This window comes from Harpegnathos saltator, unplaced genomic scaffold, assembly GCF_003227715.2.
Source record: "Harpegnathos saltator strain DR-91 unplaced genomic scaffold, Hsal_v8.6 scaffold290, whole genome shotgun sequence".
NCBI classification, from domain to species: domain Eukaryota; kingdom Metazoa; phylum Arthropoda; class Insecta; order Hymenoptera; family Formicidae; genus Harpegnathos; species Harpegnathos saltator.
Window position 1 is genome coordinate 154,954 of NW_020230084.1, and position 14,060 is coordinate 169,013.

At 48.7% G+C, this 14,060-nt stretch overlaps 1 protein-coding gene across 1 annotated transcript; it reads left to right on the forward strand.

The window, feature by feature from the left end:
- The first annotated feature begins 60 nt into the window (after positions 1 to 60).
- Lis-1 (LisH and WD40 domain-containing Lis-1) lies at positions 61 to 13,886 on the forward strand. Its single transcript, XM_011138378.3, has 7 exons — positions 61 to 175; positions 4,407 to 4,552; positions 9,949 to 10,102; positions 10,230 to 10,436; positions 10,543 to 10,953; positions 11,147 to 11,495; positions 11,669 to 13,886. The coding sequence occupies exons 2-7, from the start codon at positions 4,515 to 4,517 to the stop codon at positions 11,740 to 11,742; spliced, it is 1,233 nt and encodes a 410-aa protein (XP_011136680.1). The 5' UTR covers positions 61 to 175; positions 4,407 to 4,514; the 3' UTR covers positions 11,743 to 13,886.
- The last annotated feature ends 174 nt before the right edge of the window (positions 13,887 to 14,060 follow it).

The window sequence follows — 14,060 nt, forward strand, 5'->3', positions numbered from 1 at the left end:
AGACTCAGCTCGACGCGGCGCATGCGCCGGAAATGCGCAGACGCCACCTCGCGGGGCCAGTCCGATCGCAGAAGTGATCCCGAGGAGTCCCTCGATAGTCGCGTCCGCCCGGTTTTCACGCGATTTTTCGTCGTTACTCAGGACATCCCCATTGCTGCTGCTCCGTGAAACAGACGTGAGTATCCGCGAAGGGGTTCCTCGTGGCGGAGCGACCGGGTGACGCCGAGTTCGCGCTCGGTCCTCGGCGTTTGCGAGACGATGCGGCGCGAGAAACCTGAGAACGCGACTTTACACAGACGGTCGCTGACGGGTTCTCTGCAAAGATGGCCGTGCGCGATTTACAACAAACGGTTGTGCGGCGCGCTCGTACCATGACTCGAGTCACGCGCGCGTCGTTTGTACGCGACGTCGATCGCGTCTCGCGCTGTCTTCGAGCACGTCCGCGTACGCCTCGTCCCCAGGAGCCCGCGTCGTCGCGACATTACGGATTTTCTGTCGGGCGGCCGCGCGCGCGAGAGAGTCCAGCATGCCCAGTCCTCTCGGAACGTATACGCGCGTCGCACGTCACCGAACGCGAATTGATTTTTTCGCGAGTAACCGCTGGCTGGTTGGCCTGCAGGCTGTGTGGTTCTCGCACGGTTCTACCTCGTCGCGGCAACCACCGGTCGTAGGTTCTCTCCGTGCATCGCGCACCTTTTTACGCGGACCTTCGGCTGCGTGTCTCGAACGCGCAAGCGACCTGCAGCGTCTTTATCATGTTCGACAACTTGCGCTCGCGTTGCGCGATGATGCTTCATTGACAAACTTCTTCGACGCCGCGCGATCAGCTGTCACCGCTTCCTCTCTCTCGCTCTCTCTCTCTCTCTCGCTCTCTCTCTCCCTCTCTCTCTCTCTCTCTCGCTCTTACTCTTCTCCGTCAATCGAGGACATGCAAGCGAGTCCGAGACCTCCAGAGACGTTCAACATCATGATCGATCGTGTACGTGCCCTTCATCATCGCCTTCGTCAGTCAGCGCACACTCCGGGGGATGCTGCGACCGTGTCGTTTTTCTCTGCGAATCGCGGCGAATTCCACGAGCGTTCTCATGATGAAGAGCATTTCCCTTCCTCGAGAGGTCGTATCGAGTTCTGGGAATGCTTCGTGTCTCCGGAGAGGTCACCATCGGTGTAATCGGAGATCCCAACCACCCCGAGAGAATGGTCGGGAGTGCCTTCGACGCGCCGGTCAATGCTTCCTCGAGATTACGTTCGTCTCACTGAGTCATTGTCACGTCGGTCTACTTGTCATAATAACATCGGTCTATCTCACTTTATCTCGAGAATAATTGTCAGCGTCAACCTTCCTCGTTGAATTGTACTTTTTTTTTCCAGATACGTGTACAAGCGATACCGATGACGCGGTTATTGCCGCGGATAGAGAATCGTTATTCGCGCGAGTTGCCTCTCGGTGCATATCATCAATTCTCCGAAGAGGGACGATCGTACGAAACGTGACTGTCAGTGGGCTCGTTGGCTCTCACTTCCGTGTTTTGTTCCATCTCGCTTGTACCGCGGCTGTGCCAAAAGCCTCGGTCTTGCCTAACTGCACTCTGCGCTGACGATTTTTGCACCCGCGTTACATACTCAAGCAGAACGAATCGTATACATTTGCCGCGGTCACAATTAAGCTGCGATGTCTCTCTCCTTTTCGGGGATAAGATAAACGATAAGATTCCAGATACCGTTGAGTTTCACACGCGTTAATTAACTCGGAGTCTCTCGTTCGCGCATTGATTCACCTCTCGACGAAGTCGCGCGACACGCGTCATTGTTGCGATGCTCCTTGCGCGAGGTAGAAAGTGCAGCTCCCAACATACGTCGTCAGCTGAACTCGTTTGAGGGTCGGTCGACTGGTCATCGGGTTCACTTGGCGCCCGAAGCGTCAAACATCAAAATAAGCTTGGATCTCGCCGGTGAATCACGTTGTAAGAATCTTTTTGTCGCCGACTTGCACCGGACAACCGTGCGACTTTATCGAGGGGGGAGAGGAAACGGAACGAGAGAGATTTTGAGGATCCTCAGGAAATCCGATCTCCACGATCTACCCCGAACTCTCTTCTTTTCTCTCGTCTTTGTCGGTCGGTCCGTTTTCGGACACGGTAACACACTATGTCCTTCCATGCTTCCTCTGTTCATATCGTTTCCAGCTCCCTTGACTGATCGACGATCCTGCGGCCGGCGGATAGCGATTCCACGCGTGTCACCTACGTAAACGGATTAGTTAGAGAAAGAAGAGCGAAGCCACAGGTAGATCGAAGCGCGCGCGCGCGCGAGGTCAGGAAAGTCGGCAGGCAGTCACTCACCTGGACCGATGATCCCGGAAACGTCGACTGTTATAGAGCGTGTGCGAGCGATCGAGATATCGATCGGCGGCTTGTAGAGAATCGGACTGGCTGTGATAAGAATTCGTACGCACGTCGTGGACTTGTATCGAATAGTATCGAAGGTTCTGCCTAAACGTGAGTACTTACCAAGACGTTTGGTTGGAATCTCCACGCACGAAAATGTGCGAAAAGACGACTTGGCGAGCAAACCGACACGTGTTTAGTGCCAGATTATACTTTAATTTATTCATAACATATTCGCGTGCGTTATCTTTTACGTTTATTTGTTTTAAAGCTGTCGAGATGAACACACGATACTTCTGAGAGCCTCGTATCTTGACCCGAGGACCCGTCTAAAGTCGAGTGGACAAAATCCGCCGAGGAAAGCCTTTATTGCTTTCCACTGCAGTATGCGCACTATCGCGCCAGCAAGGACATCTCGTCTGGAATTATACACTTCTCGTTTATGCAAGTTTCGTGATACGCGGCGATACTTTCAACTATTCGCAGCGTGTGCGTTTACGCGCGCGCAGTCCGCGAGTTCCAGTTTCTTTTTTCCTTTTCAACAAAGTATCGTACTTTCCGCCGACGATGACTAATAAGTATCGCGTGTGTATCGCCGCACTCGCTGGCGCCCCATTCATACCTCGGTTACGGCCGCGATATGGGATGCCCGTTGCACGGCCCGTTGCATCGTTTTATTATCACGCGTTATTGCGTTTGCACTCTTACCGGTTGCGCACTTAATCGCTTTGTAATTTTGTGCCTCATCTTTTATTATTGCCCGATGGATCGACTCGCCGCCGATTACAGAGAGAGCTCTTCCCCGTGGCCACTTCAATCATATAACATCGCGGTTTTTAACGTTACGAGCGTGTCGAAGCAGAAAAAGAGGCCGATATGAATATTTAAATGCACCGCGCAAGGCGAAAATATACGCGACCGCTGCGGGGTGGGCGTACTGTGCCGGTTTATCGATTACGGCGCATCGCCATCGTGAAGCGGCGTCGCGACGACGCTGCGCCGACGTTCCGTGCGCCTGTTACGATTGTCAAGGTCCTTCCTCATGATTGTTTCCTCCTCGGGAATGGTGTTTTCACCTCAATCGGGATCAGCCCACGTCCCGTAAATACACCGATAATCTACAGGGAGATAAAAGCTTCGCTGTCTCTCGATTGCAGCATCGAACCAGCAAACGAACCAATGAAATTCTGGCGAGCGTTTGTTTCAACGTTTACTTCATAAACACAGCAGAAATCCCTACGAAGCAAGGATTCGCGAGAAGGATTTCGAATCTAATCTCTCGTATTTTCGGCGAGACAGCCCGTAGCAGCTGATGCATCATTTGACGATGCAGCCGCAGCGCGTGATGCTTTATATTACGCTGTTAAATTCACAGTGACTCTCGTGCAGAAGCATGCTCGTGTGAGCGTTGCGATCTCGAGCTTCACTTTTTACCGCCTTTCCCTTTCGCGTACTCTTCGTGCGGCGAAAAGTGCTATCGATCTCGGCGAAATCGCGCTCCAAGTCGCTCTAAGCTCGCCGCCACGAGACGGCCGGCTTTCGTGCGACGAAAGCTCTCTCGCGAGTGGTTCCGCGAGCAGGCGACACTGATTTCGCAGCGCGAGCGACCTGCATCGGGTTTCTCCGACGATGGAAAGTAAAATAAACCACGACATTGATTTCAGGCGTATTGTGTGCGCGCGCGTTACATTATCCCGCGGAAACAATTCGGTACGCTCGACTCTCGCGCGAGAGTTCCGGCCGCGGGCGCGTTTAGTTTTCTTTTCTGCGGTAGAAAAATATACGCGAGCTGACGGCGCGAGGCAGCAATGCGCAGCTCCGATCGCGGAGAAAATTCGCAGATACGATTGATGCAGTTAATACATGGATATTACGTCAGTGTTATATTGAGAACATACATATATAGTCGATGCAATATTAATATATTTTCATATTTCTCGCACGCTCAGCAGCAGCGGAGAATTTGTCGCATATTTTTTATCACGTACAGCTGACGTGATGTTCTTTTTTTTGTTGCAGGCAATGTTGATGGCGGGGCAGTGAGAGGTCATTGAGAGGTGACTGGAAGATCTAGTCGCGCTCCACGGAATCACCATCGAGGTATCAGCGAGGTCACACACGAGGATCATGAAAATGGTGCTGTCTCAACGTCAGAGGGAGGAGTTGTAAGTTGGCTTACCGCTCGATAATTCTCTCATGAGCTTCGATTCACCATTTCTATTTGCCCACGTCACGGCACATGTCTTCTTCCCTCTCATGGCGCTCTTAACAGATGCTAGCTTCCACTGGTCTCACAGCTGGGGATACCGCTATCTCTATCTCTCCGTTTGACTTTCACGGGGGTGGCACGCGAATGCGTGCAGTCCGGGAACGGATCAATCGAGGAAATACGCAAGGTTTCCCTCACCACCGCGCCAACGCCAAAGTTCCCCTTTCAGCTTCTCTATGGCTCTCTCAATTTTTCTTCCATGTCGCGTAGAAAACGCGTAGGGGGGCTGCTTGGAAAATTGTTATCGCGAATACGCTATCGCGTTGTTGCAATCGCTGAGAGCTACCTTGGCATCCTTAGCTGGCATTGAGCATCGAGCCGCAATGAACTAACTGTGTGTAATTAGTTCGTTACACATTTTGCATAATCGTGGGCGCAGCGGTATGCGGGCGTCCGTTCTGCGGCAGCCGCTCTTGAATTTTCTCAAACCTCCAGCCTTCGATTTCACACGGAGAGGTACGGGTGGCTGCTAAAGGCTTTGACGTTATACATGAGTCATTCGACGCGCGAATAACGATCTCCGCGAGCCGAGAGTTCTCTTCAACGCGCGCGAGTGTGCTTGTGTGACTGTTTCCCGTGTTCGAACGTCTCGTCGTGCGTATTCGAACATATCGAACAGCACCGCTGTCGCTGTCATTATCTCGCTATGTCCCAATTCATGCTTATCTTCCGATGGAACGCACCACGGTTCGCGCAACACTGGTCATTTCTCTCTCTCTCTCTCTTTCTTTCTCTCTCTCTCTCTCTCTCTGTCTCTCTCTCCCTCTCTCTCTGTCTCTCTCTCTCTCTCGTCCTCGACAGCCCGATAAAATATTGAGGCATTCGAGGCCCGCCTTTCTTCCCTTCCATCTTGAATCGAGTAGCGTCCGATGTATGTTTAGGATATAATTCTGAGGTATTCGGAATGCAGATTTATCTGAATGTAATATCCAATACAAAATATATAAATTTAGCTGTTTCCCGAGGAGCGTTATCAGAATTGCTCGATACTTTCAGCGCTGTTTTCCGTGACTTAAATATCGCGATTCTCACGAAAGGTCGTTCGAATCAACGTATAAATTGTACTTCTTGATTATTCAAGCGATCATATATAATTGATTTACTGGCGCATTTTGCCTTTTCCCGCACGTAGACGATGACGATGATGATTAAACGGGGACACCGTCATCGATTGTATTCTCGATCTATGCCGGTTTATTTCCTATGACGCAAAATCGCTCGTGAATTGTTCTTGCTGGGGCGCGTCAGTGTGGGGGTGTCGGCGAGGAGGGTGTCTGTCGAGCACGCGCGAACTGCGGATCGATAACTGCACGGAATGAGTCGTCGGCGGCGGCAGCGGTGGTGGTGGCGGTGGTGATGGCGGCGGCGGCGGCGGCGGCGGTGGCGGCGGCGGTGAACTCTCGGAGCAACCCTTGGAGCGAAGGGAGAAAGAGAATGGGATCGAAGAGAAGAGAGGGGGGAGAGAGCGAGTGAGAGAGAGAGAGAGAGAGAGAGAGAGAGAGAGAGAGAGAGAGAGAGAGAGAGACTCGTGGCCCTTTCTGACTGGAAGGAGAGGGCTCTCATCGATTAGCACAGGTGTCCTATTGCATCCATGTTACTTTCTTCAGCCCTTAGGGGTTGCACATGTAACTTTTAACAAATGACCTCGAACGTGTGTGACTTCCGGGCTTCCTGTAAATTGAGACGGGATGGCGATTAGCATTGTCGAAGGAAACTTTTGGACAAAGCTTTGTTTAACGGGACACCGGCGATCACGGTGATCCATCATTTTCTTAATCCGGGAAACTGGATAATCAGAGCGTGATTGTTGTTTGGACCAATAATCTGGATACGAGTCCAGTGCGAATGGAAAATATCGTGGCTGCGGAATTGTAACTTTCCGGTAGTGGTGGTAAATGTGATGAATGAGAAAACGTTCGAAGCTGCAACGTTCACGATATTTTCCATTGATACTAACGACTTATTCTCGCATTGTTTCGTGTCCATGCCTGACTGAGATTAAATTCAATTTTAATAGAAGGCTTGCAATATTGCAGACGAGAAAAATGGTCCGACGTAGGCTGAGAGCGTGCTGCTCGCTCTCGTGAGGCTTGAGCGTAATAGATACAGTGAGGCCAGACGGTTTCACGGTGATGTCAGCGTCCGTTTTATGCGCAAAGGGCCAGACGGATAAATTACCTTCCGTTTCCCGCCTTCTTCAAGTATCCGTTTTCACGCAGTTCGTCTCAGATCGCGGAACAAGGGTAATCGCCTGAGGACTCCTTCGATCCGCACGTTCTTCGGCGACCCGGCACATGTTCCTCGCATAATTCATCGCACGCTGCGGCGCGCGAACGAGGGAAAAAAATTCAACTCGACTAAAGTTCTATTGTACCGTTATATTCGCCGCTGCTGTTGCTGCTGCTGCTGCTGCTGTTGTTGCTGCCGCCGCCGCTTCTCCTTCCGACCTTTGTATACGAGCATCTCTCGTCGTATCTTGGTAGCGCAATCTCCTAGTCTCTCCCTCGACTATCGTTCCATCTTTAATTTATGTAACGAACGAAGAAAGGAGAGGCGATAGATAAGAGCGGCGCAGAGCAAGGCAGGGCACAGTTGATCGCCGCAGGTGTTTCTCGCATTCGTTATGTACTACTTGTGTTTGAGGAACATCGGCGGATACGGCGTTATCCGCGTTTCATTTCGAGATGTACGCCGCTCGATAGAGTCACTTCTTCTCCTCGACCTCTCGGACGCTCTCTAGAAGGGCATTATCTCCGATGAAATGCATTCTCAGATATTTATTGCGGGCGAACGAGCACGCGCGGCAGCGAATGATACAAATGCACTCTCATTTCTCTCGTGATGTCGTAGGAACTCGCGCGTAGGATGTCGCGAGTAGATCGCCGGTGATTATGTATTCTCGGATACGAGGCGAGAGAAAATATTCCCGCGCGAGAAAGTAAATACGCTCTCGGCCCCGTGACAACGTAATTTACAAATCGACCGGGGGAACATATAAATATCGCGCGAGTCCGTTAAGTGAAATAAGTCTTTCGGCTCTCTAACAATGCGAATTCCAACGCGGTGGCTCTACACCTCGCCGCTTTGGAATAAATTAAACCTTGCTCTCCCGCTCGCGTATCGATCATCGGCATCGGCGGCGAATTTCGAATGCCATAACTTTCGCATGGTTGCGCGAGAGTTGCCCCCGCGGGCGAAGTCGTCGCCGCGCGCGAGAAACGCGGTGATACGCTATTAAATATTACACTACACGTAACTCTCTTCGCGGGAGAGCGATTCGTCGTAAACGAGATTCTTTCTGCATCACATCTTCTTTATCAATTGAGTTCGTCCGATTCGATATTAAATTCCACGAAATCTTCCTTCTACTTCGTCCTGACGACCGGCATTTAATCTCCTCCGGTAGTATAATTCGCATTTCTTTTTTCGCTTGTCTTTGTAATTATTTGTGCTCACTCGTTGTTTGAGAGGTGCATCCTGGTTTGGAGATGTACGTACATTTGTGCGCCTCAGATTACGCGCATGTTCTCAGGAGAGACTTACTTATTCCAGGATATCAATTATCCATCCTCGATGGCTTGTTGAGATTACTCCCGAGCGGAGCTCAATTATTCGGATTATCAGTCGTTTTCCACTCTCGCGCGAGCTCGATGAATCGGCAGGAATGTCTGAGGGACGACAGGTGAGTGCCTTCCGCACTCACGGAGACAATGATCCCTACCTCCCTATCTCCTTGAACTATTCTTTTCCACTTGTACATCGCGGCACACCTGCCGGCGTAGCGGGCGTTATTGTGCGTGCGCGATATGAAGTTTCTCACCGGGATACACGGCCGCTTCTTACGAATCGCTTCTCCGTCATTATCCGCGTTTGTGGTCCCCTCTGAATTTTCCGCGAATCACGCGCGTAATTAGCCGCGCGTATACGAATTACGATATTACAGCGTTGGCCAAGACGCATTTGCGATATTCTGTACTTATTATACCTCGACTGCAATTAGCGACAGATAAATCTCATTAGTCGCCGATGGGAATCTCCAGTCGCGAGGAACGCTGCGAAATTATTGATACGCCGGTCTTCTCGGCGATGCCGCTCGAAATTGTTCTCCGCTCGCCCGCGCTATTGAGGTTTGTGTTACACGTTCGTTTACTATTGATCATGCGGGCGAGTGAACCGTTAACTTACCGCGTTATCAGCTAACATGTGATCGAAATTGATTCTTAGAAAAATAGAAGCGTTCTCATGTGACCAGTGACCGGTATGCGAGAATCGTGATTGTTGCGAAGATTTTTTCCCACTGACATTTGTAAAGATGCAATTTCACCCACATCTCAGGCTACTTATAATTTAATCTAATGCAAGATGCATTAATATACGACGCGAATGATTTTTATCTTTGGCATGCTTGATGATGTATTCTCCGTTTCAGCATCTCGTGTTTCCCAAAGAAACGCGCGATCCTGCCGTAGAATCAAAGTGAGAAGAATGAGTTGGTTCATTAAAATGAATGAATTCGAAGCCGAGGCGGAAGTAAATAGAGGGAAAGAATCGTCAACGCGTGGTTACGGTAGCGAACGGTACTGCTTTCCGCTCAGGCGAGAAATAGCTTCGCGCTTCTCCCGTCTTTTCTTCTTTTTCCGGGACCATGTGCATCTGTGCGGAATTGCGCGCTCCTACTCTCGCGTGCCGCGTGTGCCACGCGGCGGCAAGTTGTTGCAAAACAACAAGAATCGGGCGCAAATTGCGACCGATACTTCGCTATCACGTGGAGAGTCAGGTGAATAGAGACGGACGGACGACCGACCGACCGACTAGCGAGGCCTTTCACCCTGGCACAAGTTTGCCCGACTTTCAATCTCTTTCCCACGTATCCGACAACCTGCGGCCTCCTCGTCCTCCTCCTCCTCCTCCTCCTCCTCCTCCTCCTCCTCCTCCTCCTCCTCCTCCTCCTCCTCCTCCTCCTCCTCCTACTCCTACTCCTCCTCCGTCCATTGTATCGGTGCGCAGGCACAGCATTTTATCTTTATCTGCGTCATAAACAGACGGCGATCAGTCGGTTGGCCACTAACGTGAAACAATTGGAGATTAAAGCTATCGTACAACACACGTCGCTCACTACTACTCCCTCTCAGTCCCCCGCAGCTGTACCTGGTGGGAAAATGAATACCGATGAGGAACACTTGCGTCGAAAGTAAAGTTCGACGATGTGTCCGCCGCTCAAGTCTCCTGTATGCGTACAAAATTGATGTGATCAATTTTGTCTCTCACAAGAGCACATTTTTGTGATTCCAGAAATAAGGCGATCGCGGATTACCTTAGCACCAATGGCTATCAAGATGCACTGGAGGCATTTAAGAAAGAAGCCGATATGCCGGGGGAAGTGGAGAGGAAATACGGGGGTCTCCTGGAGAAAAAGTGGACTTCGGTCATACGATTGCAGAAGAAGGTAAAAAAGCCTTTCTTTATTCGATTCTGTATCTCCTCGCCTATATAGAAAAACTCTTCGATTTGATGTGATACGTTAATTCAAGTCTCTGCTCTCGAATTCATCCGAGAAACACTCTCTCCCGCAGGTAATGGAACTGGAGTCTAAACTCTCCGAGGCGGAGAAGGAATTTATAGAAGGCGCACCGACGCGCGGCAAGCGATCGCCGTCCGAATGGATACCGAGGCCGCCGGAGAAGTACAGTCTGACTGGACACAGAGCCCCTATCAATAGAGTTATTTTCCATCCGGTTTTTAGTCTTATAGTATCCGCCAGCGAAGATGCTACCATTAAGGTGAGGATCGGTCGAACGTTTCGCCAGATATCAACGTTTACTTATATTTAGAACTCGGATCGAATGTTCCTCATCATATTCATCACATCGTTCGCTTCCCCTTCAGGTATGGGATTTTGAGAGTGGCGAATTCGAGAGGACACTAAAAGGCCACACCGACAGCGTGCAGGACGTCGCGTTCGACGTCTCGGGCAAACTGCTCGTCTCCTGCAGCGCGGACATGTCCATCAAGCTGTGGGACTTCCACCAGTCGTTTGCTTGCGTGAAAACCATGCACGGCCACGATCACAATGTCAACTCCGTCGCGTTTGTGCCACAGGGTGACTTCGTAGTGAGCGCCTCTAGGGATAAAACCATCAAGATCTGGGAAGTAGCGACGGGATACTGCGTGAAGACGCTCGTGGGACACAGGGAGTGGGTAAGAATGGCGCGAGTCAGCCCGTGCGGCGAGCTCATCGCCAGCTGCTCGAACGATCAGACCGTTCGTGTATGGCACGTGGCGACGAAGGAGACTAAGGTAATTCATTCAACGAGGCGATTTTTCCTAGAAAAGTATAACATACGGTTGCGTTCGATTAGAAAAGTTTCTTGTTGAAGAATATCTAGTTTATTTGAATACGCGCTTTATCAGAGAATTTTGTGACAATTCCACATTCATGTGTAAAACTGCAAAAATGTGTAAAAACGCAAAACCGTTGGTCGATCATCAGGTCGAGTTCAGAGATCACGATCACGTAGTGGAATGCATCGCATGGGCGCCCGAGAGCGCGCGAGCATCGATCAATGCGGCGGCCGGAGCGGACAACAAAGGCGCACACGAAGGACCCTTCCTCGCGTCTGGTTCTCGAGATAAGATGATTCGCGTATGGGACGTCGGCGCCGGGGTGTGCCTCTTTACCCTCGTCGGACACGACAACTGGGTACGATGCATCGTCTTCCATCCTGGCGGCAAGTTTATCGTCAGTGCGTCCGACGATAAGACGCTGCGAGTCTGGGACACGCGCAACAAACGAGTGATGAAGACCCTCGAAGCGCACGTTCATTTTTGCACTTCTGTCGGTTTGTATCTTTCGCTTTCAGCTCGAATCAATATATCTATCTTACTTTTTCCTTCCCTCCCTCCCTTTTTCTTTCTCATTTTTGTATTTCCCTTTTTCTCTTCGGTTTTAATACCGGTTAAAATACATGAACACGAGCGGTCGGTTTATTCACTTGTAATTTACATACTATAGATTTCCACAAAAGCCATCCTTACGTGGTCACCGGGAGCGTCGATCAAACGGTGAAGATTTGGGAGTGCCGCTAGTCACCGAATTTTAGATTTTCCGTCAGACGTTGTGTGGAAGAGAACGGACGTAGAAAAAAAAAAAGAAGAAAATGAAATGAGAAAAGACGAACGCGCGTCCATTTTTGATGGAATCGGCCGAACGAGTAAGCTTCTACAAAAGCTATCGTATACATGCATTAATATTAATATTATTATTATTATATATAAAGAAAAACACACATAAACACGTATGATTAAGAGCTCTTTAATTAATTTATAATAAAATATAATTAGAATAATTATCATAATATTATAAACATCGTTTTACGGCAATGAACTGCACTAAAATTCGAGGAGAGTGAATCGAGAGACGGTCAATACTATAAGGATCAAACGATCGAGAGGACGCTCCCCCGAGTTCTCGTTACGACCTACGGCTACGTGGGGTTATTAATGCCATATACAATTACAAGAGTTAAATAATTCCTTTTAGACAGTTGTGCAATCGTAGGCATTATTCTGTACATATACGTGTCTTCGCGCAGCACGAAATTTAACGAGTCGATGATCGATGTACGAGCCGCCCAGTTTGATTTTCTCTTCTCGCCCGCTTATTACTCGCTATTATATCCGTTGAAGTATTAGTTACCAGCTGTCATACATATACACACGAGCAAAGAGAGAAAAAAAAGATCGTCCTCTTCGATTATGATCTTATGCGTGTTTAATAAAAACGTGTCGAATCTCTTTTTAACTTGTCGACGGTGGCGAAAATTTCGGCTGTGGCGTCACCTCTTCCGCGGTAACTATAATTCGTTGTCGATATATCTTCGCGCGCTCTCCTCGAGAGTTTTTGAGAGTAAAGAAGAACGGGATATGCTGCTCCTTCTTCATTCAATATGTGAACATATACATACACAGAAACACGAAACACACACATACACACGTATTAGACGCGCAGCGTCTTTGTGCAAAGTACCGAGTGTCAATGATCGTCTAATATCGGCTCACGTGTACCCTTGATAAGTATTGAGTTGTCACACATATTGTCGCATTAATGAAGATTCGTTTCGGTGGGACACGTAATGTATAACGTAGCTCGTAAACGAGTAAGTTGCAAGGAAAATGATATGGTAGTACGAATAAGTAACGGGATAACAATGCAAACTGTCGCAATCGAAATCGGCTACCCCGTTCGTTGCACATTTGTGTAGCGGACTCTGTCGAAAGAACGTGTCCCTTGGCTACGATGTGTAAATTTCATTATATTACATATATTTATGTATAATTGAATCTCGTGGAGCCTGTAAGATGTCGATCGCAATTTGTCCAGAGGCTTCGCAATCATACACGCGACATTTGAAAATTTAATTTTGTCTCTGGGAAACATAAATTTTTCGGGAAACGAGAGTCGTCGCTCTTTACGAGGCTTTATTATAAAAGTATGCTCAAAATGAAGAACTACGAAGATGAAAGATAGATTTCTCGCCACATACTTGGCGTTCAATCACCGTGCATTATTAATAATAACGATATATTACAATAGGCACAGCCGAATATATATGTATAGAAAGAGAGAGAGAGAGAGAGAGAGAGAGAGAGAGAGAGAGAGAATGTACGACACACATTGAAATTTAAAACATTCGAGCGATAAGCTGGTGGAAGACTCGCGCGTAAAGTGTAACGCATACTACATGTACGGAAATTTTAGAGCGCATTAGTTCATTGCGTGGGTTCCAAGAGAGTTACTAGTTGTACTTTTTAGTTCTAACTACTACTTAGTAATAGCGAAGACATATAAAATGTAGACGATAGAAGGAAATAAGGGAATAAACTGAAAGAGACACGAGAGTAATTAACAGTTGATCGACACACACGACCACGAGACACGTCCGATCTTCAGGCATCGGTAAGAGAAATGATATTCCTTACGTACGTGCGAAACGAAAGCAAGCAAGAAAGAAAGAAAGAGAAAACATGCAATCATTAATCGACAAAACGCTTGACTAAGGGTGATCTTTTCAAACGGTACACTCATTGTCTGCTACCTTTTTTTCCTACTGTTTCTCCCTCTCGTTTAGCCTTCAGCCAAGTAAGAAAACAAACCCCCTTGAAGATAAGATGCCCCTCACTTAATGTGGTACTAAATTATTTTGATGAATAATAAACAGAGTTGTCACTGAGTCGTGTGATCGTTATGCTATACATCACCTATGATTCACATCGTTTCTCAGAACAGCGTAATCTCTTTCTCCACGTTTTACAGGTCGCCGTGTCTTTAATTAATTCGTTCAATTAGTCGTGAACGCGCAATTATTTTCCGTTGCTCGCGACCTAGAATTTTCGTAGTCTCTTGA